At 41.8% G+C, this 24,232-nt stretch overlaps 2 protein-coding genes across 2 annotated transcripts; one reads left to right on the plus strand and one right to left on the minus strand.

Annotated features, from left to right (window-relative positions):
• Positions 1-5,162: 5,162 nt before the first annotated feature.
• LOC119884127 lies at positions 5,163-6,362 on the minus strand. Its single transcript, XM_038694606.1, has 4 exons — positions 5,976-6,362; positions 5,791-5,884; positions 5,339-5,683; positions 5,163-5,255 (listed from the first exon to the last, which is right to left on the minus strand). Exons 1-4 carry the CDS (start codon positions 6,182-6,184, stop codon positions 5,163-5,165), a joined length of 741 nt encoding a protein of 246 aa, XP_038550534.1. The 5' UTR covers positions 6,185-6,362.
• A 5,600-nt stretch (positions 6,363-11,962) lies between these two features.
• Positions 11,963-24,040, plus strand: LOC119884128 (G-protein coupled receptor 4-like). Its single transcript, XM_038694608.1, has 4 exons — positions 11,963-12,099; positions 17,993-18,207; positions 22,942-23,129; positions 23,239-24,040. Exons 2-4 carry the CDS (start codon positions 18,007-18,009, stop codon positions 23,750-23,752), a joined length of 903 nt encoding a protein of 300 aa, XP_038550536.1. The 5' UTR covers positions 11,963-12,099; positions 17,993-18,006; the 3' UTR covers positions 23,753-24,040.
• Positions 24,041-24,232: the final 192 nt, after the last annotated feature.

Raw genomic sequence — 24,232 nt, forward strand, 5'->3', positions numbered from 1 at the left:
TTGTGCTATTTGCGAGTTTTCGTCAATGGGCGTGTCCGTGGCGTCGATGATTCGCAATGAAACAGGAAGTTGTTGTAACTTCAGTGTACATGCTCACATCTGGACCAAACTGTACATGTAGGATGAGAGTCCCGCCCTGAACACATGTACATGCTGACATTCACAGACAGTCATAGCGCCACCTGCTGGCAACAGGAAGTGACTTTTAACGAAGCAGCCCCCGCCGCACGTTTACCTACGTGCACGAATTTTCTGTGGTACGTGTATCTTGTCCAGACGCACAAAAAAGCCTCTTGGAGCGATGCCCTAAAATCAACAGGAAGTCGGCCATTTTGAATTTTACGTCAAATTTTGGATGATTTACACACTTCGTACTTTAACGAACTCCTCCTAGGGATTTAGTCCGACCGACTCAAATTTGTGCTGTGCCTTCTAAAGGCATTGAAGATGAAAAGTTGTGCTATTTGCAAGTTTTCGTCAATGGGCGTGTCCGTGGCGTGGCGTCAAAGATCAGCTCTTTGCCATGACACGGAAGTTGTCGTAACTTCAGTGTACATGCTCACATCTGAACCAAACTTTACGTGCTTGATAACTCTCCCACCCCGCTATGGAGGACCGATCCTGACACAGTCAGAAATAAATACAGAAATAAATAAATGCTCAATAAATAAATAAGCATCCAATTAAATACACAAAAAAATTAAGTAAATAAATAAATGTAGGTAGTAATTAAATTATACAAGGAGACATAAATGTATATATTTTAATTAGTGCCTTTACTTATTCACCTTTGTTATAATTACCTTATTTGTTTATTCAACTTTATTTATTACTAATTTTTTTAATGTATTTATTTATGTGTGTTTTAATATTTTTGTCTGTTTTATTCTTCCTTTGTATTTATTTACCTTATTTATTTTCACCCATGGTATTTATTTCTGCCTGTCTTAAATTTTTGTATGCATTTCTGCCTCATTATGCAAATGAGGAGGGGCTGTGTCTCAAGGGGTCATCTTCTCTGCTATTGGTGGACCAGTCAGACAGGAGAGCTCCTACTCTGCCTGCAGACATCAACGATCTTGCCCCTCACACAGTCAGATGGCTTCCTTCAGTGCGCTGAGGTGTTTAACAACTCTGAAGACAATACTACCAGCAATGTCTTCCTTCTCTTTTCACGTAGAAGCACCGACAGACAGTGCTTTCAGTTTGCTGCATGCATGGACACAGAACTGCGGTATAGGGAGAAGCACACGGTCAGCTGGCTGCAGCTAAATCTGGAGTGCACTCGTATTCAATTCTGTATGGTAAATTCAGTTTTAACGGAGCAGAGCGAGCTGACAGGCAGAGTTAGAGACTTTTTCTGTCCGTTTCTCTCTTTACAAAGACGCATGTTGCAGTCAGAGTCTTCTCTGAGATGCGAGCACGACATACAACACAATTTATCAAATTACACAACGGATATACAGTATGAAATAAGATTGATTGGATTATACTCACAGGAAGTATAAAACCTCTTACATGGGTCTATTAAAAGTAAAGTAACACAAAAATGTCAGGGAAATTACTTTACTTAGATTTAAGTACTGCAGTTGTACATTTGAAATACCTTCCTACCTTTCTGATAGGAAGCCTTCTTGAGGTGGTATAAAACATTTCTTCTTATATTCTGATTTGAGTTGTGGACAACTATGACCACATGAATTAAAAAAACATTTCACTGCCCAAGTCAGCTATAACACAAGTCTTGATCATCAGACTACATGCTGTACAGTATTTGTGGACAGATTTTGTCCCAGGATTTCTTATGCATTTCTTCTTCTTCGTTGCATGATTTAGAATAATAAGGTGAGAAATGGGTCTATTCTGAGTTCATCCTGCACTGCAGCAGCTAATAAAGTCCATTTAATCCCCAAAACGCTTTTCTTTTAGGCAGGCTAGAGCAGAAAACAACTCACCTTTCTCAAGTTGTACAGTAATGTCACATGTGTATGAAGGTGGATCAAACAAGCTAATCTTAAATGTCAAAGTAGAGAGGAGCCTAGTAGGCCTATTTATTTTCATTCATTACACAATATGAATAAGCTATGCAGACAGTTGTAAAGAAAGAACATCTTTTTCTTCTGTTCTCTACTTGTTATAGTTACACAGTATTAGGGGTGTGGGCTGTATTAAAAGTATCTACTGTTCTCCCATGCTCTAACACACAGTAACGATGAAATGTGTGCTGTTCTCACATTCTTCCTCTGTATGTACACATAAACAACAAGGCAGGGAAATATAAAAGGAATTTATTTTATTGTTTGGGTACATTATTGTTCAGTGTACATGCTCACATCTGAAACAAACTTTACGTGCTTGATAACTCTCCCACCCCGCAGACATCTACACGTCAATACCGATTTATATTCATAGCGGCAAGTGCTATGTAGCTCCACATAGGGGACACAGGAAGTGACATATAGCACATTCATGCGGCGTCATAACCGCGTAGGAAATTCACAGCCGCACCGGCAGAGCTCCAGAATATGCAACTCGGCCGGCTCACGCGCGGACGCGCTACTAGTGCGAGGGCCCGCCCAACGCTGCTTGCAGCTTTAATTATTGTTGTAATGTAACATGTAGATATGATAATTACTATTATTCAAGCATATCTGACTTACAAACAGTGTTTCCTCTTTGTTGATTTGACCGTGGTGGCCCCCCACAGCAACATTTCGAGATGGTTCTCACTGCGGAACATGAAATCCATGGGGAGGAGTCGGATCCAGATACAACTCCTCCCACCTTACATACACCTAAACCTACCCAACTCCGCCCCCCTGATCCCTAAACCCCACCCCTAATCCCTAAACCCAACCCTCCTCCTACCCATCTCCACCCCTTGGATCTTGATCCGACTCCTCCCCGTGGATCTCATGTACTGCACTGAGGTGTTACTGAACATTTCTGCCCCCCCACGGTATCAGAAATAGGGCGACGGCAGCTTTAACTGGTGATTTTTTTGGACCTGCCCCCACTACTAAAAACAAACAAACAAAACACTGACAAATATAAGAAATCGAACCAAAAGTGAATAACTGGTCATTTATCACTTCGAGAGCTCCTCAAACTGACAGTCCTCAATCTGACAGTTCAGAATCACTGTCGTATCCATCCCAATCATTCTGGAAGTCCATACTTGTTCCAGTCAAAACTTGAGCATAGCAGTCTCTTGCATGCTTCATCATTCTGGTGACTTCTTGCTTCTTTCTCAAAGTTAAGCTGAGGAAACCCTCGATCCCTTCTTCATTTAGAGCCCACAGCTCACCTGATGGGAGTAAAACAAAAAATTATCAGAAAAAAAATTACAATGTACAGTATAGTATTACAACACATTACTTAAATACGTACTTTGCAATGCCTCACTGGAAAGCTGGGATGACATCTCCTTGAGTGTGTCTGCACGAGTGGAGAGAGATTTCCAATGCTTTGCCATCTCAGAAAGAACAATCTTCTTCTCCTCCTCAAGTCTCCTTATTGCCATCACAACATCAAACGCCTTCCTCTTGATTTTCAAATCTACAGCGTCTGGGATACAGTTGTGGAAAATAAGTAAATTGTAAGTATGATTATTTTTCAAATAATATTTGAGATAATCTGGGATAAGGCATAATTGGTTTTGTGCTACTATGTGAATCAAACAAAATTGTCAACAGATTTGTGTACATACCACCATGTGAAAGTTGCCATGGCCAAACTGTCTCGTCAGAGAGAATGATGTCAAAGACGATTCTTTCTGTATCTGGAACCATACTGTTGTATTTTCAACGACAGAGCTAAGAATGGCCTTCTCCTCTGATTTTGCGCCGAATCCGGGCCCGACCTTTGCTGCCATCGGTGTCTTTGTAAAGGCGCTGGGACCTTCTTTTAATGCTGGCCACCAGCACCTCCATTCTACTGGTCACCGCGTCAAGATCGGCATTCTTTTGGGATGTTGTTGCTGAGAAGAAAAGAAGTGTAAACATTTCACTTACATTTTCATGGCAGTAACTGAAACGAGCTAAGTCTCAGTGTAACACAGAACGCCACAGGGAAGTCATAAGGATTACCTTAACCTCTTTGCTGCTTTTTTTTCTTTATAAAAAAAGCTCCTGGAGGAAGGACAGGTGAGTCTCAATATTCATTTCATATTTATTAGCGTGTATAGGAAGTATGTAACAGGGTACCAAAGAAAATGACAACGTAGCCAAGATGGGATCCGCTAACTGCAAGAAATTTCGCAAACACTTTATTTTACGGTGTCCTTGTTACATGTTACATGAACTTAAAATAGTAATAACAATAAATTATGCATAATTACATGTAACTAACCCTCAACCAAATCCTAATCCTACCCTAATCCTATAGTAAGTCATGTAGTTAATTAATATTACTCCGTATTAAATTATAATTACACTCTAAGAAGGACACCTTAAAATAAAGTGTTGAATGTCACCGAAATGTCCAATGTTCCAACTTTTGGACTGTGCACCATTCAGGTACTTTCAGGGCACTTTGTTTTGACATGATTTCCAGTGTGCATGCACTACATACTAAAATTTGGCATTTTAACTGCACAAGTAAATGACCAAGAAAACAGTGTATGTATGATTTCATTTTAAAACAGTAATTACTTGCAGAAGCATGTCTCCCATTATTCTGCAGAACTGAGACATTGAAATAATAGTATAACTATCACCTTCTGCCCACTCCTTAATATCAGTGACCCAGCCCTCAACTTCAACCTGTGTCACTGCCAGCTGGATTTTCATGCTTTCCAGATCCTGAAGTTGGCTTTCCAGGCGTTTTGCGGCCTTCAAATAACAAAAAAAGAAATGAAATAAAAATGTTATACCTACAAAAATATACAATAGAAGGTATTTACAATATAAGAAAATAACAATACTCATCTCTACCTTCTGATATCGGCAGGCAAGTGAAGCAGCCAAGTTATTAAACTTTTGCTGATTCCAGCGCATGGCCATCAGTGTAAGCATGTCTGTACGTCCTGAAAAAAGAAAAGAAAATACACTAATCTGTGTTGTACCACATGTCCCTCACTGGCTACAATTTTCTTGTAACACTTTCAATCTAAGTAGTGCAGTGTGTGGTTACCTTACCTGCTTTGGACATGTGCTTTGTGGTCACAGCATCCTAGAGAGGAAGGCGTTACACTGTTCAACCTCCTCCCCAAGTGTCAATCCGGCCCCTTGCTGGTAAGCTCCACTCCATTTAACCTATTGAAGAAAATACTTAAAAGCTGCCAACATACCTTTGCAGGTGTTTAGGGACAGTTAATGACATGGTAATGTTTTCTTACCTCGCATTTAAAATCATGGGCTTTGGCATGAAACACTGAGAGGAATGGTTTCATGCTCAGAAGGTGCTCGAGCTCCGGGCAGCTTTTTGTCACTTTGTGGAGGTAGGGCCAGTACTTGCAGGTTACATCCATGGCAAAAAAGCTTATTGACTTATTTGCCAGCTTGTTCTGCAGGTAGAGGGGATAAGCATATATTTCTCCCCTGAACATGTTGAGAGTGCCGAGAAAAACTCCATGTCGACAGACCGCAAGCTCAAGTCCCTCCTCATCAATTTTACTAGAGGATCTCTGAGAAGTTTCCCTGGCAGCTGACCACTCCCCTCCACAGACACCTCTTCCAGAGACCTACAACATGGAAAAAGGTTGATATAAATAGTCAGGACTCACCCAAACAATGTCAACTGTAAAATGTTATTGGTCGTGTTTTTAGAAATATTATACAACAAGTTTACATGGTTGGTGTTGGAATGAATGTAATCCACAAATCTTTCTACTTCATCATCTTTTGCAATGAAGATGCCATCAAATAAGGCTTGTTCTTCAGATCTAATTGAAAGAAAGGTACACATTGACCTTCAATATGACACAGCAAAGGTTACTTTAACAACACTGCAAATTACACACATTTTGTAAGTACCTTGCTGCGTTCTTAAAGCGGTAGTGCTTGCGATTTCCATCCACAGAAACAGCAAGCATGTCTGGGGTGCATGCAGGACAGATAAAATGCTCCTCCCTGCAGATCTTATCCACTTCAAATCTAACAGCCTCCCGCTCCAAAAAGCTTTTTCTGAAGCTGTCTGCTGTGATCTTCCCAGTCTGTTTCAGAACAGTAAAACATGTCAACATAATTCACAGTTAAGTTAACTAAAGTTAATAAGGTCAAAGGTGACACCAAATCCTCCTGCATCGAGCCTCCACAGGCAGTCGCTCAGCCCAGTGGATCTTTGGAAGTCTTTTGGCTCTTTGTATGTCACGGACAAAAAACATCACGACCAAAGTCCCCCCCAAAAAAGACCACAGCAAACTCGACTCCCACAGCAAACTTAACCAATGTCTTTATGGGCCTATTTGTTTTTTTTCTGAATGCAAACTGCATGACTAGGATGTGACATCACTACTTGATCTTATACACAGGTCTAATGTTTTGAGTGATTGAGTTGATAAATTGCTCCAATACTTTTGTACATTTAGTGTAAGAATTTAGATTCTTTACTGAGTGGTAGTTTTTACACAAAGACTTTGAATCTTAGATGATGTTCTATTAATGTATCGAGTCCAGCTGAATCACTGTTTTGATTTCATCAACATGCTCCAATTATAATAATCAGTGTGTTGATAATGTCACCATAGTCGTTCTGCGATACACATCAATACTAGTACTAGTTGTTAGTGATTCCCACCACTCATACTCACACGGCCAAATCATTCTTAAGAATGCTTGGCAGGACAGTCCTGGTGCTGCCATCTTCAATTCTTCATAAGAACAAAAAACATCTGTAGCGTACACCGTGGAAAAGTGAAGGGTAGCAGGCCAGTAGTCATCACTCCATCACAAGTCATCCACTCCAGCGCTCCATGTGGCTTTGCATGCCTCACATTTCATCTCAGGCATACTGAGATCATATCGTCCTGGAAAAATCAGGAAAAGTAGCTTACATTACTATCACCTATGTAGTACATTCAGAACTAATAAAACTTAAAATCAGACATCTGGCAGTCTTTCTCATTTGTCAAGTGCCTCTTTTGTGAGACAGAACGCAAAACTGACATCCCTCCTGCCTATCCTGGGTCTTTCACAGGCGGGAGATGCACATAAGGGTATAGATGCGGGCGGGAGCGGGACTAAAACACATTATTGCGGAACGGGATAGAATATTGTGGGAACGGGGGGGTGCAGGACTGAAAATCCTGCCCAGCGCAGACCACTATAGGGAACGTTTGAATAGAAATAGGACACATTTACAAAGCCAATAGCACTGCCTTGTTTTTTTTTCTATTCAAATAGGACAATGAAAAGTGGCAGGAAGCGAGTGGGAGAGCCCTATGGGGTGGAATCAGGTTAAAGTCCAACCCAGGTCCCTATGGGCACTTTGCCCAGAATGTGATATGGACGCTAAAGCCACTTGATCTGGAATGTTCCCTTAAGTTCTTTTTATTCTTACCATTCATTGTAACCACAGCAACAACTTTTCCTGTGTTGACACTCAACGATCCCGGAGAACAACTACATATTTTTTTGGGAATCTCCAACGGCACAATACACACTGAAAGACACATCATATGCAGGGATTAAAGACATGCATCATCCTATGTACTAACTGGGAAGTATTCTGCAATCTTTTTCTTTTTCTTTTTTATCAATGATTTGAAAAGCTTTAAAGATAAAGGTCATTAAGTGTGTTTCAGAGAAAGTACTCAAAACATTCCTGTGAAGCCTATTATACTTTAAAGTTATTTAAATAAACTGAGAATGGGACTAGTGCTGCACAATATATAATTGCACTTTTTCTGACAGATAAAGCGATTACCATTTCCAATTCAATTTTTGAATGTGTATGATTTGATTCAGTTCAATATTCCAAATGTCTCTTTAATTTGTGCCACCCCTGATAAGTAAGCACAGCCAGTGTACAAGACTAACACCCACTGACCGACTGAAGTTCACCAATCAGAATTTTTGTCCCCTTCACACACTACGCACACCCACCAACCAGAAGTTGCACAGTCAAGGAGGATGACGTGAATATAAAAGTCAAATGTCACAAATGATATTTGAAGATTTTACCATTAGGCAGTTGCGTTGGATCATATTGCAATTACGATTGCAATAATTGTGCAGCCCTAAATAAGACACTCAAAGAAATAGAGCTTACCACAGTGGGAAAGAGCCCTCTCCACGACACAGGTTGTTGGAGGCAATGGCTGAAAGAATCCAGCTATTGTTGCATCCCTGTTGTGGAACACATGGTTTCGGTGTATACTGACATCACAATCAGCACAAAAGAATGGTTGTGGTCGGCAGTCACGACAACGGACAGCAGCTGCACTGCTGCCACATTGTTGGCAGATCTGAGTGTTCACATTTTGTTGTGCCACCATGGTATTCACCAGACAGGGTCTCTCTTTCTCCCACCTCTCTGAGAGGAGACTTTTTCTAGTAGACCAGTCAGAGGAAGCTTGTGGTGGTGCTGGTGCCGTTTCCTGATCATCCAAGTCATCACCCTGTGAGTGGTTTAGCTCTTCAAGGAAAGTCTCTGTTAAAATAGTACATCATATTTAAAAACAATTTTCTACACTATCAAAGTGTGCAACATGTTGTCGGTTATTCTGTCGCAAAAACATGTAATTTTGTAATTATTAGAATCTATAAACATAATGAACTAATAGACACAAACTAAAGAACATACCAACAGTGTCAGGGGGACAGTAGTTGGTTATCTCAAAGCTGTTGTCCAACATCCTAGTATGAGAACTAGACTTACGACTGTAGCTGTGACTAGCTGTAGCAGAAAATAAAACCCAAATCAACCTTTACAGCATTACAATTCCATAGATTTTGACAAGCTCATTTTATTCCACACAATGATACATATTTTTATTGGCCCAATTTCATTGTCTATACCACTTTGGATGATCATGAGTATGTAATAAAAACCTCATATCTCATACCAGACACATGACTGATTCATGTATTCAATCCCAAGTGGTAAAACAATCTATATCTCCGTTTTAGATCTATGTGAAAAATCACAGGAGTACGCCTTAAGTAATATGACTGAAAAAAGAAAACTGACCCGTTTGTTTTCGGGATGATCTCGGTCTGTCATAGACAACATTTCCATCACTGTCTCTCTTCAGCCACCTGACTGGTTGATGGCTGGTGGATGGTGCTGCCTCCTGGACTGGTTGATGGCTGGTGGATGGTGCTGCCTCCTGGACTGGTTGATGGCTGGTGGATGGTGCTGCCTCCTGGACTGGTTGATGGCTGGTGGATGGTGCTGCCTCCTGGACTGGTTGATGGCTGGTGGATGGTGCTGCCTCCTGTTCTCCCTGCATCTTATTGATGAAATCATCCATGATCTGGAGTTCATAATTTAATTTAGAATGTTCAACAAGCTCATTAAGGACCTGTTTGAAATTGGAATTGTCACTCATGGTGAACAAGGACAAACAAGACAACACTAAAGGGATAGGGGGGAAGAGCAAAAGAGCAAGAACAACAGAGAACCAGACAGACTAACAACAATTAACTAGACAAAAGTGGCTCTTAAAAGTGCCTTTGTTTTTGCTTTGTAACGAAGCTGAGGTTTTGAAGTAAATGATGAAGGGACTAGGGAACCTGTTGAAAGAAGGCAAAGATAATAAATTCAGATTTGAAGATCATGCTACATACAACTACATAAATACTAAATAACTGAAAGGTTTAAGAACTTGAGAAAATGCTTTGGGCTGTGGTGGGGAGGTCTGTGGGTGCGTATAGTAATATTAGGCCAGAATACTGTAGGGCTGGTTGTTGCCTGCAAACTCACAATACAATAACTCACTAGTTATGGACTGATCTTGACACTCATGTCTGATATTGATACCAACCATTCAAAATGTCAGCTTGGCTGATAATCAGTGCCATTTTTAATATTTTTATGTTATTAATTATACTTGTATTAACAAGGAAACACATTTCTTTAACTTTTTCCCTGTGATCATTTTAATCAAAAAGTTCCCTCAGCAGTCATAGTAATTTTAAACACTAGACTGACTGATTTAACACTGATTTAATTTGTTAATGTGGTTTTTTATTTTCATGTCTATGCTTTCATAGCATAGACACAGTTATAAGTTACACTGACTAGCATGTGTATAAATGGGCACAAAACACTGGGCAAAGAGCAACGACACACAACCACAAGAAGAATCCCAACGCAGACATGCATTACAGCTAACACGGTATGTCTCAGTGTGAAAATCTTACATTCCCCTATGATTGTACCTTACATGATAATATGCGACAAAAATGAACTTGAATTCAATTAACTTAGCTAATTTTGCTAGCTTGCACATTTGGTGCAGTTCAAGCTATATTTTTTATAATGTCTTCTATCATTTCTCGTCATAAGAAAGGGCCACCTTACAAATCTAAAGTTTCTAAACACAATTTCTTGTCCTGATCCAACCGTTTTTGATGTGTAAATGTAAGAAGAGGATCCATCTCTATTAATGAACCCTTCTACTTACCCAGTGGAAAATCGCAATGGACCTTGGGATCGCCCATACGGTGACGTCAGCGTTATTAATTTAGAGGATTTAGTAAAAATAATAATTTTAAAAAAATGATTAATTGAACACAATCGTAGCATATTAAAATCAACAAACCTCCGATAAAAATACGTTATCCAGCATGCTCTAGTGTTTTACCTATGATAAGAAAACGCTTTAAAACTGCACACTTGCACGCGCATTGGAGCGTTAAACTCACCTCTGAATGCCGTTTTACCTGCAGTTGAGTGTTGTTAAACTCACCGCTGAATGTGGTTGCACACCATGTGCGTTGTTAAACTCACCGCTGATGAACGCGCTTAGCTTTTGAGGGCCCTTTGATATCAGATTGCGAGGGTTTTTAAACATCAAACACCAGTTGGGGGGCATTTGAATCGCCCTGGCATAGATAATTTTTGGTAGCGTATTCCTTTTTATTTTTATTTATTGTTGTCTCGACCCACAAGGCAGACAACGGGTTGCGGTGTGGTGATCGACCCAAGACGTCAAATTTCAACGCTGTTGAGTTCTATAGAAGTCTATTGGACTGCCCCGCACGTTGAAAAATGAAGCCGAAGGTATACCCAGTGCGTCAAAAAAGTGACGCCAGGGTCCCTTGACCATGCGTCAGACATTTGACGAGTAGGGAGTGAGACTGTGTCGGTCCTGTTCTGTCGTTGTTACAGCTGAGGTTATGTTTAACCGTGTGGTCCACCTGCGTTAACTCCGCTGCTGTAAATAGAGAGGAGGAGTAAGATTAGAAGTTGAAACAGTGAAACCACACATAAATAACCTGGAATCTTTTTAGTTTTTATTATTGCTAAGAAATCTATTTATTTATTCAGACCTGTTCTATAGTATTAAAGGAGGAAATTCTCTAGATTTGTTAAGCAGAACAGTTATTTTCGTCACACATGCACATAATTAAATATGGATTAAATACACCTCTCTCTTATTTCTTATTGAATGAATGCATGTGTCTGACTGTGTACCTCAGCCGTAATAAACAAATCATAGCATAATGTGGGACAGAATTCATTATTTCACGTGATCCATCACAACATTATCGAGGTGATTAAAAAGTGTCATTACACCATCTGCTGCGGGAGATGCGTGAGGTATGAAGAACTGGGAGACGTGCTTTGATTTCTCTCTGAGCTCTAGCATTGCGGAAGTGTTGCAAACTAAGTATTACGCAACCAGGGCTAGAAGAGGCCGAGTCTTCACAGAATGGGGGGGGAATGATTTGCATGGGATGATGCGTTTAAGACAGCTGGCAAATACGGAACAAACCCCGCCCCGTATTGATTCAGAACTGGAAGCCTATTTATTTCTTAAATACGGATCGATTCCGTATTTTAAGGGACGGGGGGGAACCACATTTTTTGTGTATCTCATCGTCACCCTGCTGCATGTTGTCACTGGCCATACTTGAGGTTTGGCTGCAGAGGACAAAACATCGGGCTCTGGTGGAGGAACTCATTCAGGTGGTCTGGCAGCTTTTCCAGGTACATTTATTCCTTTTTTCTTCTTCATATTAAACCGATAAATGAGCATGCAGACAGCTGTGGGTTGTAGGTGGACAGAATAGTGAGGTTAAACCCGTTAGGCTTTATTTCCTTTGTTCACTCTCTTCCCTTAAAATCAGAGGCGGAAAGTAACAAAGGACAGTTTTTACAGCAAGACTCGAACCCTTTCCTTAGATACAGCCGTCACTGTAAATCCAGATGTTGACGCTTCAAACTCTGGGAAAAGCAGTCAACAGCAGAAAAAAACCTCTTCACGGCCCTGTTAAGACTCCAGAAAGCTGGAACAGCGGAGAAACCCCTTTTTCCACTCGGCCCTGTTTAGACCCCAAAAGGAATTAAAACAGCGGAGAGGATGGGCAGTAATTCTGCAATGGTGCAATCAAAACAGCAATCTAAGCTGAAAGTATAAAAACCAAAGAAAAACAAATGCAACTTTGTAGTTTATTTCAGGCACCCGCCGTTTTTAAGGACAACGTAGGTCCAAGTCTTGTTGAGATGGTAGTGGTCCGGGACGCGGACGGTCGACCCTCCCGTCTCTAAGTTTGCGAGGTGGAGGCTGGGACACTTTTTCTTCCAGGATGAGCAGTCGCCGGCCGTCTCAGGTCCCAGACGAAGTCCGCCAAACCTTCCCACTTCTGACACCAAGTGAAATGGAAATTAAACCTCAAGTGAGTCTTCTGAAATAAAGAATTCAGTCCTGACGTCTTTTAAGTGTTTTATTCTTCGCAAAGGGTCAGACAGACATGCAGAGTGTAAGACAAAGAGCCTTTCTATTACTCAGCTATGTTAGGGAGGAGGGAGGAGGGAGCAGGGACCAACTGTCCTGGGATGCAGGGGTGCCCCCAGAAAACTTTCCTAGGGGGGCCACTGAAAATCCTGGGGTGGAACACTAAACCAAAAGCCATAAATTCTATTATGGACTATATAGACTAGTTGAATACTACGTAAAAATATGAGTTAAGGAATCACAGACTGAATTACTTTGGTTTCTTATTTTACAGTGAATGTTACTAGTTGTCTGATGTCCGTAGACTAAAACCAGTTCAATTAACAGTCCAGAAAAATCCTGTTTCATGTATTATCTCTATGTGTTCTGCAATTCATTGTTCTTTGAATGGGCTAGTTGACGTTTTCATTAAAAAGACAAATATAGCTTTTATTTGTAGGAGTGTATTGACGGGGAGGAACAAATCATTTACTGGGAACAAGCCTACTCAAGATTACAGACATCATGGAGCTTATATATATATATTCTTCAATTCAAATTGAAATACACGATATGTGTCTGTATAGAGTTGTGTAACTATTTATTAACATACTGTTCCACAAGTTTGGTGTTATTCTTGTTAGAAACAACTAGGATAGTTATTCTTGAAATATCCAACTTTTTAACTACCGATTTGACCAGTGTCATATTTCTATGTAAAAATAGTGGGGGGGGGGGGGCGGGGGGGGGGGGCACCAACCATTTCAAAAGATAGATACCAGTAAAACTACAATACTCTCTTGCTACTGTGTTTTTTAACACGTCAACAAACAGCATGGCTCCACAAAACACTTAACATGAGAGAGAGCGAGAGAGAGAGAGAGAGAGAGAGAGAGAGAGAGCGAGAGAGACAGAGAGCGAGGAGCGAGAGAGAGCGAGAGAGAAGCGAGAGAGCGAGAGAGAGCGAGAGAGAGAGCGAGAGAGAGGGAGGGGAGGGGCGAGAGAGAGCGAGGGAGAGCGAGAGGGAGCGAGAGAGCGAGAGAGAGCGAGAGAGAGCGAGAGAGAGAGCGAGAAGACGAGAGAGCGAGAGGGAGCGAGAGAGGAGCGAGAGGAGAGCGAGAGCGAGAGGAGCGAGAGAAGCGAGAGAGAGAGCGAGAGCGAGAGGAGAGAGCGAGAGAGAGGGAGCGAGAGAGAGAGCGAGAGAAGAGAGCGAGAGAGAGAGAGCGCGAAGAGAGAGCGCGAGAGGAGAGAGAGCGAGAGAGAGAGAGGGAGCGAGAGAGAGAGCGAGAGAGAGAGAGGGAGCGAGAGAGAGCGAGAGAGAGAGCGAGAGAGAGAGAGGGAGCGAGAGAGAGAGCGAGAGAGAGAGGAGCGAGAAGAGAGAGCGAGAGAGAGAGCGAGAGAGCGCGAGAGAGAGCGAGAGAGAGAGAGAGCGCAGAGAGAGAGAGCGAGAAGGAGCGAGAGAGAGCGAGAGGGAGAGCGAGAGAGAGAGAGCGAGAAGGAGCGAGAGAGAGCGAGAGGGAGAGCGAGAGAGAGCGAGAGAGAGCGAGAGGGAGAGCGAGAGAGAGCGAGAGGGAGCGAGAGAGAGCGAGAGAGAGCGAGAGAGAGAGCGAGAGAGAGAGAGCGAGAGGGAGAGAGAGAGAGCGAGAGGGAGAGCGAGAGAGAGCGAGAGAGAGCGAGAGGGAGAGCGAGAGAGAGCGAGAGGGAGCGAGAGAGAGCGAGAGAGAGAGCGAGAGCGAGAGAGAGAGAGCGAGAGAGAGGGAGCGAGAGAGAGAGCGAGAGAGAGAGAGCGAGAGAGAGAGAGCGCGAGAGAGAGAGCGCGAGAGAGAGAGCGAGAGAGAGAGAGAGAGAGAGAGAGGGAGCGAGAGAGAGAGCGAGAGAGAGAGCGAGAGAGAGAGAGGGAGCGAGAGAGAGAGAGAGAGAGAGAGCGAGAGAGAGAGAGCGAGAGAGAGAGCGAGAGAGCGCGAGAGAGAGAGCGCGAGAGAGAGAGGCATTGACACAAGTTACAGTATCGCTGTGACAAAACTAAACTATGAATGCCATATTTAAGCAGACACAACCAAGCTCAGAACAAATGAGCCTACAGGCCACAAGCAAAGAGCAGTGAGCTCAACACCGCTGAAGTCAACAAGCACAGGCACAGAGCAGGTTTTAGGGATCCAGAGATCCTGCGATCATAACGGAAAGAATGTCCGCCAACATATATCCCGTTCCCAGCTCCGTACATACAGCGCAGCGAGCAGCATATTGGCCTAATAATCCCGAATAATAAGGCAGGATGAAAGCGGCTATATGACAACATCATGACACAGTAATCCGTAGCCCGGTCTCAACCGATCCAGCACAACAGTTTGCCCATGCAGGGAGCAGCAGCAGACTCGTTGTGGCCCCGCAGTGTTCGTTGCGATGGTTACCCTTCCAAGTAACGTTGAGCCCAGTTTCACAGCATCGTCCAGGTGACTCCCGCTGTTCTCACGTTTTGCAATCCTCTCAGAAAGATGAGGAAAGATTCGGTCTCCCTCGAAGCTCTCACACAGTACGGTACACAAAACTGTGTAGCAGTGTGACAAACTTATTATAAACTAGTCAGGTCTGTTTCTGTATATTAATTCAATTAGACTTTTCTTTCTTCTGCAGTCGGTCGCTGCCTCCAAAGAAAACACATACATTCGGCAAAACACCGGTGCCCTTCAGATCTGCTCTGCCTCTTAGTCCCGCCCCTTAACCAGTCACAATTTTAGAAACGTGATTGCCATCTACATGGACGAATCAGAGGCCTCTCCTAAAATAAACATCACAGTCTGTCACAGCTCAGGGTCAGAGGTTCCGCTCTTAAAGTGACGGAGCCTAATATGAGAACACTTGGATGCTGCGATTCACCTTTTAACTCAAACGCAGGGGGTCACATAATAATACAGTATAGCATTTTATACATATGCTCCACCTATCAAGGACAGTCAGATAAGAAAACTCTTTAAGGAGCATCTTTCCCATGGGAACCTTCACCTCACTGCAACATAATAAAATAACATTGGTCTATTCTGATGAAGCATGCAGGGTGAAACAGTAAAATATCACATTTCCATCACAATACTTTACTTAAGTATTGCTAGTTGTTGATACTTTTCCTTTCACTGGTGAGGTTAAACAGCTGAGTTTCCCTGCCAGTCAGTCCGTCGGATGAGGGACGAAACATCTTCTAGTATCTTCAACCAAGTCCAGTTACCCTTGACTTTAACCTTCCCTACACCACACTAGGCAAAGTTTATTTGTACAGCTACACGAGGATTTAAAGTTCTTTCCATAAAACTTATAGCAACACAGGGAAATATAAAAAAGACATAATACAATTTAAAAAAAGAGCCAATTAGAAAACAGGTTAATTGACTTGATAGTTTAAATCTGTGTTTCCTGTCAGACTTTGTGTGAGTGAAATACAACGTGCACAATGCACGTGCATTTAAGCAAGAATCTTTAGAAAGAAGAAAATTAACATCATGCTGGAGGACTTGAAACTGATCACTGAGATCAAAAACTCATCAGGAAAGTGTTTACCAGGGGCGTTGCTAGACATCAAGCTCTACTGGGGCGCAGTCCCCCCCCATCCCCCATGTACATCTTTAATTTAGAATTTCTTTTTGATTGAAGTGTATGAAATGTGTCAGTGTGCGCCTCACCAGCTTCCCTTGCTTAGCCCATTATTATTGGCTGTGTCATGTCAGAAAGGGCTTCGACTGGAGCATAAGCACACACACCTACGGTACCGCCTAAGAAACATTTTGCTACGGGGCCCTCCAACCTGACTTGTGAGCCACTGCTGCACAGTCACACATGACACTGCAGCACTCTCACTACAATCCTCCTCCTTTAGAACAGTCTGTCTCTGGAATAAGCCTGAATAGAAACCTCTTGTAGAAACATCCAGTGCTGGTTTGATTGGACCTCTGCGCACTAACTCAGACCTCATGAAGTCTGATAAGACTGGGGGCCGATCTGCTGCTCATGTGGTGGAGCAGCAACTGTTCCATCAGGGTCTGAGCTGCTTGTATCCGATGCTGGCTGTACATCTCTGGCTGTGCTCGTACTGGCTGATGATCCAACATTTCCTCTACTGACATATTTAGACAGAGCCCCTTTAAATGATATTATGGGACTGTTGCACCGCTCAGCAGGACCCTTCTCCTGGAATGCGTGAGTTTCATTTCGTGCACGCAAGTATGAACGCATGTTCATTACATTGTGATTTAGTTGAAACTAAATCAAACTGTTTGATACATACACCAAATACAGAATACCGAAAACAATGCAATCATTAATGGTGACACTCCCATGCTGATTTTAGCCAAGGTTTGAGGCTGGCCTTAAACACTGCAAAACCTGAGTTTCTAATGTTTGTGGGAATGGAATTCCACTTCCCCACTACTTTAGCCAAGAAGGCAGATTGACCAAAGGTTGTCTTTCTAAATCACCCCTTGTAGATGCTCTGGTTCTGCTGGCACTGCCAGAAAATGCTCTGCATCCTCTAAGAGGAGGGGGTGCGAGATAATGAATAACTTTAAACATGAGACATGCATCTGAATAAAGTAAGAAATTATCAAAATTCAGAAAATTGTATTTTTTCAAGATGGTACAATGATGATAATCCTCAGGCTTTTCATCCAGTACTTTTAAAATTTGTTTGTGGAGCGAATACATAGGCTTGAGCATAGTCACACCTGCCTGTGACCAGGTGCTTCTACAGTCAGACAGATGGGGGAAAATCTTGGTGCAGCAGACAGTGACAAATGGTGTCTAAACAGCCTTGATGACCCTACAGAAAGGCAGAATTGTGTCAATTATAATGCCTAAATATTTAACATGTGTCACAGATGTAATGACTTCACCGTTAATTAAAATATCAGCATTAATTGAATTATTAATCCTCGCTGTAAAATACATGCAAACTGTTTTACTTAAATTAAGGTCAAACATGAATGGAGGAGAAACATTTTGCGCTCCAAGAGATTCTATAATGATATAAAGTGAAAGACAGCAGTTTGTGATTTGATATGACTGTGGGGTTATGATGGGTAAACTGTATTGTGTGAAGCTTTAGTGATGTCACTGAACAATATTAGGTAGATATGAAAAAACCTGCTCCCTTTAATAACCTGATCTCTCAAACAACAGGTTTCACTCACAGAATGGAAGGTCTCTACATTAACAGCAGCTCACAGGACCAAAGCTACGATTACAGCGACACCACCTCCAACTACCAGGATCACATCACCATCAGCGACTGTGATTTCAGCTACTTTTATATCATCTTTACATTGGTGAATCCCATAGTCATTGTTGTCGGCCTTCCTCTGACCCTGGTGGCCGTCTATGCTCTTTGTTCTATGGTACGTACATTCTGACTGAGAGTTATTTATTTCAATTCAATTCAATTCAATTTTATTTATATAGCGCCAAATCACAACAACAGTTATCTCACAGCGCTTTTCATAACAGAGCAGGTCTAGACCGTACTCTATGATGCTATTTACAGAAACCCAACAGTTCCCCCCAAGAGCAGCACTAGGAGACAGAGGCAAGGAAAAACTTCAACCACAGATCCAGACTCCACAGCTCCAGAGCCAGAAAACCTGCAGGAAGTGATAGGAGGAGAGAGGAGAGGGACGAGAAAGCACAAGACTACCGGAAAGGGGAGAAGTTGTGTTAGTAACATGCAATAATGGGATGAGGTTGCATACAGAGGGAGAGAAAGTAGAGGAGAGAGGAGCTCAGTGCATCATGGGAAATCCCCCGACAGTCTAGGCCTATAGCAGCATAACTAAGGGATGGTTCAGGACTCACCTGAGCCAGCCCTAACTATAAGCTTTATCAAAGAGGAAAGTCTTAAGCCTACTCTTAAATGTGGAGATGGTGTCTGCCTCCTGAACCCAAACTGGAACCTGGTTCCACAGGAGAGGAGCTTGATAGCTGAACGCTCTGGCTCCTAGTCTACTTTTGGAGACTCTAGGAACCACAAGTAACCCTGCATTCTGGGAGCACAGTGCTCTGGTGGGGTAGTAAGGTACTATGAGCTCTTTAAGATAAGATGGTGCCTGACCATTAAGAGCTTTGTAGGTAAGAAGAATGATTTTAAATTCTATTCTGGATTTTACTGGAAGCCAATGCAGAGAAGCTAAGACAGGAGAAATGTGATCTCTTTTCCTGGTTCCTGTCAGAACACGTGCTGCAGCATTCTGGATCAGCTGAAGAGTCTTAATGGACTTTTTAGAGCAGCCTGATAAAAAGGAATTGCAGTAATCCAGCCTAGAAGTAACAAATGCATGGACTAGTTTTTCTGCATCATTTTTAAGAGTATGTTCCTGATTTTCGCAATATTACGTAGGTGAAAAAAGGCGGTCCTTGAAATTTGCTGTCTGTGTCCTGTGTCTGTCCTACAGTCTGTCTGTCTGTAAATGATCTGGATCTGGTTTGGGGGCTAGGTGTCAGGGGGCTGGGACAAAGGCTTGGAATGATCTATAACCTGACAGGAATAATTGACTCCAGAATTCAAATGTCCATGAAGCTGATTGGACCCTAAACACATGCAGTTTCCATGTGTGGCTCCATTCCAGCCTTCTCTTAAACTGTTGAGCTTAATGACTCTATCAAGTTCTTTGCCTCCAGTTCTTATTTGTGCGATCCTCCCTGAAATGCTGATTCAAGGAGGAGAGATTCTCACCTTGCAAACACAAACATGAGCCTCAAACTGCGACTCCGGTCTGGATAAATCCAGCTCATTTTTTTTTATTTATTTAAACCTTTATTTAACCAGGAAAATCCCATTGAGATTACTAATCTCTTTTTCAAGGGAGTCCTGGCCAAGACAGCGGCACAGATCACAACAATTCAGTACATTTCAGACAATTTCATAACAATTTCATAAGACTATTTAAAAACATTTACAACCATAGATTTCATTTCCAAACCTTTGAGCAAGAGTTTAAATTGGCCTATTGAAACCAGTTCCTTTAATTTCCAGAATTTTTACTCTTTGAGTAAACTGTGGTTTACAGAGTCAAAGGCTTTTGACAAATCAATGAAAAGCACTGCACAATGTTGCTTATTGTCAAGAGCTGTTGAGATATCGTTGATCACCTTCAATGTTGCTGTTATGGTACTATGACCTTTCCTAAAGCCTGACTGGAATTTGCATAAAATGTTGTTGGAATACAAAAATTATTTCAACTGTTCATTTATTAAAGATTCCAAAATTTTTGATAAGATACAAAGTTTTGAAATTGGCCTGTAGTTATTAACAATTTTTGGATCACCACCTTTGAATAATGGTGTGACAAAAGCTGATTTCCAGATTTTGGGTATTTGCATAGTGGTCAAACTTAAGTTAAAAATATCAGTCAAAGGTTTTGCTATTAAATCAGCTGCAATTTTTAGAAAATACGGATCAATTAAGTCAGGTCCTTGTGGTTTACGTGCATCCAATGATTGTAGTGCTTTGCGGACTTGACACAAAGTAAAAGGCTGGAAACTAAATGTTGATGCATCAGAGGGTTGTTCCGGAACAGTCCCAGTGTTGCTTGAATTTATGGAGGGTGTAGATGAAATAAAATGTTGGTTGAAACAATTTACCATTTCAACTTTATCATAAATATTGATGAGTTATGGACAATATATTTTGGCAAGACCTGTGAGTTATTTTCTGCAGAGAGAGATTTATTGTTTTCCAAAATCTTTTTGGGTCATTTAGACTATCAGTTGTAGTTGACAAGTAGAATTTAGACTTGGCATTTTTAATTTGGGAGGAACTTTTATTTCTTAATTTTCTGAAATTATCCCAATCGCATTTTAAACCAGTTATTCTTGCTTTCGTCCACGCTAAGTTCCTCTCATGTAAAGCATTCGCCAAATCTGGTGTAAACCAAGGATTATCTCTACCTTTAATTCTAAATTTCTTAAAAGGAGCGTGCTTATTAACAATAGCCATGAAACACTCATAGAAAAATGACCAGGCTGTTTCTACATCTGGAATAAGGTCAATTCTGTTCCATTGGCACTTAGAAAGGTCATGGTAAAATGCCTGTTCATTGGAAAGGTTTAAATCTCTTTTTATAATGACTCATGGTTTTCTTTTATCCATTTTGGTATTTCTAACAGTGGCCACGATACAGTGGTCACTGAGATCATTACAAAACACCAATACAGAACAGTATTTATGTGGGGCATTTGTTAAGATCAGATCAATCAATGTTGACTTTGAAAACACTTATTATATGGACGAGTAGGGATGCAATTAATTGTGTTAGATTTAATTGATCACATACAATTTTGAAATCATCAGAATTTGGGCTAAGCCAGTCCCAGTTTAAATCTCCAATTAGTATAGTTTCATCTGAATCGAGCATAAATAGAAAATCCTTTAGTAATTGGAGTGTGTTAGAGGTGGCTGAAGGAGGCCTATAACATCCCATAACATTTACATGTAAACCCTTGGCAATTTCAACCTTTAGCATTAAAAGTTCAAATTGTTTACAGAGAGATTCAGCTTGTAATAAATCTACATGGAGAGATGTGTTTACATAAATGGCAATTCCCCCACCTTTAGCTAGTCTATCAACACGATAGATTTGAAAGCCATCTATGCAAACATCATTGTCAGATATAGATTTGTTTAGCCATGTTTCAGAAATAACAACTATATCTGCTCCTGTTGACCTTACCCAGATTCGAACTTGGTCAATTTTAGGTAGAAGAATGCAAACATTAAGATGAATTATTTTAAGGCCAGGTAAGAACTTAAAGTCAGATGGGGTTTGAACCTCTGGGCCAGGGTTTGGTTGTATATTTCCAGATAGTAAGAGTAACAGAATAATTAGTCGTCTTTGGTATCCAGAACGTTTGGGAATTGTGTTTTTAGACACAATCTCAATTGAAAGTAACATAATAGAGGTTTCATTAAGTGAAAAATAATCATACAAAATTAGGAAACTAAGGAGTTGTTTTATGACCCAAGGTTGTAGGACACACGAAATTTTTTAGTTTTGATATTGGCATTTTATACGTAGAAGCAGTTGATTTGTTATGATCGTAGTTCACATTAACTCGGATATGTTCATAAGTATGGGCACCCAGAGTCTTTCCAAAATTACATGCAGACAATTTATCATGACTTTTGTAAGAATTGTGACAAATGAGCAGAAGGCACAGCAATACACTTGGATATTTAAATTGGATATGCATATTTAAATTGAAAGTCATAGCAGGTAGGATCAGCAATTTTGGTATTGGAATTGCAGTCAAGAGCCAGCAGCCAGGCAGTGCAGGCCCAAGGTGGAAAAACAGCTAAAGCCAGGCAGAGCAGGCCCAGGGTGGATAAACAGCTAGCAGCCAGGCAGTGCAGGCCCAGGGTGGAAAAACAGCTAAAAGCCAGGCAGAGCAGGCCCAGGGTGGATAAACAGCTAGCAGCCAGGCAGTGCAGGCCCAGGGTGGATAAACAGCTAGCAGCCAGGCAGTGCAGGCCCAGGGTGGATAAACAGCTAGCAGCCAGGGTAGAAAAGCAGCTGTGGTGCAGGCCCAGGGTGGATAAACAACTAGCAGCCCGGCAGTGCAGGCCCAGGGTGTGGAATCTGCTAGCAGCCAGGTGGTGCAGGCCCAAGGTGAGGAAACAGCCTGCAGGCAAGTCGCACATGTGCAGAGTCTAATTTAGAGTCCAAAATGTAATATAAACTGTAATATAAAAAGCTCAAGAAAGGCTTTGACTTTAAAGCTAAAAGTGACTTTATTTTCAGACTAAAATTTCACATTACAACACATTAAAAAGCAAGACATGCTTCTCAGAGCAACACAGCACTCTGTTGATCTGCCGCCATCTTGGATTGGGGTTTGAGCCAGAACGCTTCATATCTGTGGCTGAAAAACTGCTGCAGAAGCTGCAGGAAATCTGGCCCTTAGTCTTGTTCCTGCACTGATTGGCCAGTGGGTCATATCTGAGATTTCTGTTGGATGAAAAAGTCAGAAATGGCTCTGACAGCAGCTGCTGGGCAGAGCAAGATGACAGATTTGGGAGGAGGTGGACTTCACAACATGTTTCCAACTGCTTGTTGACTTTTACCAATGTTTTCCTGCAGGTGAGAAGTGATCATGTTGCTCCCATCTACCTCATCAACCTCCTCATTAGTGACCTGATTCAGTTCTGCAGCATGATTGTTGATGTGGCGCCAAATGTGGATGGGAGGATACGTTACATCTTCTTTTATATTTACCACTCTTCTCTGATTGCCAGTGTTTACTTCATGGTCTGCATCTCCCTGGAAAGGTATCTATCTGTCTATCCAGTATGTGTGGAGCTCCTTCTGTGTCTGAACATTATATTAGTTTATAACTCTGAAGCTCCTCAAAGACTTTGTGTCCATCTTGTATTACAGGTATTTGGTCATCGCCCACCCACTGTGGTACCGCTTCAGACGAACCATCAAGACCTCTGTGGTGCTCTGTGTCCTGGTCTGGGTCCTTACTGTTGTTTGTTCCATCCTTAACTATGTCTCTTATTATTATTTCCGGTCTCAGGAGACATTTCTAATCGTTGCCGCCCTCCTCCTCCTCCTTCCCTTCCCACTGTTAATATTCTTCCTGGTTGGGACCCTCAAAGCCCTGTCTGCTTCCATCTCGGTCCCCTCTGATGAAAAACGACGAATTGTGAGAATTGTAGTTCTGGTGCTGCTTATTTACACTCTGCTGTTCCTGCCCAGAATCATTTGGTTCCTGGAAGTAAACTATGACCTGACCCTCAACCTCCTGTCTACCATCTTCATTAGGTTGAGTCCTCTTGCAGACTTTTTCCTGTATGTCTTCATGAGGAAAGGGACCAAAGAGAAGCTTTTGGCCTCTGTGTGTTGCTGCAGAATGGACAGCAATGATATCAGCAGTCCATCAGTATGAATGATGACAACATTTCCACAGTCAGCTTCATGTAGGCAGAGAAAGAGGGAGAGAGAGAAAGGGGAGGAAACAGGAGGAGAAATGGAGGCCAATAGAAAGGATAGAGACGAGACAGATCCTGTTATCTACTGAGACCATTTCCAATAAGACACCTAACTGTAGAGAACAGGAAGCACTGTTTGGACTCTGCTGTGGGAGAAGTGGCTGCTGGGAAATGTTTTGGTCAACTTGCTCTGGTTCACTGTGATGGCTTCAACACATGGAAATAAAATGTGTTTTATTAGTTTGGAGCTGGAAGTTGATGTCTGTCATTATTCTCCTTTAATCCCAGAAGCAAAGCAGATATTATTTTAGATGAACTGAGCTCATTCTAGCCACCTCGCTGTCTTCTTCCTAAATCTTTATTTGGACTGTTGTTTGGATGTTTAACACAGGGAGAGCATCTCAACACGTCTTTAGCACTTTGTACTTTTTAAGTGT

This window comes from Micropterus salmoides, unplaced genomic scaffold (assembly GCF_014851395.1).
Source record: "Micropterus salmoides isolate LMB-PRFRI ecotype aquatic unplaced genomic scaffold, ASM1485139v1 Ms_hic_scaffold_3200, whole genome shotgun sequence".
In the NCBI taxonomy this organism is placed as follows: Eukaryota; Metazoa; Chordata; class Actinopteri; order Centrarchiformes; family Centrarchidae; genus Micropterus; species Micropterus salmoides.

Coding starts and splice junctions, on each gene's coding strand:
- LOC119884127 (XM_038694606.1), bottom strand. CDS start 6,184: ATGTTGACATGTTTTACTGTTCTGAAACAGACTGGGAAGATCACAGCA. Junction 5,885..5,975: donor CGCTTTAAGAACGCAGCAAG/GTACTTACAAAA, acceptor TCTTTCAATTAG/ATCTGAAGAACAAGCCTTAT. Junction 5,256..5,338: donor CCCATGATTTTAAATGCGAG/GTAAGAAAACAT, acceptor TTTCTTCAATAG/GTTAAATGGAGTGGAGCTTA.
- LOC119884128 (XM_038694608.1), top strand. CDS start 18,007: ATGGAAGGTCTCTACATTAACAGCAGCTCACAGGACCAAAGCTACGAT. Junction 18,208..22,941: donor TCTATGCTCTTTGTTCTATG/GTACGTACATTC, acceptor GTTTTCCTGCAG/GTGAGAAGTGATCATGTTGC. Junction 23,130..23,238: donor GTCTGCATCTCCCTGGAAAG/GTATCTATCTGT, acceptor CTTGTATTACAG/GTATTTGGTCATCGCCCACC.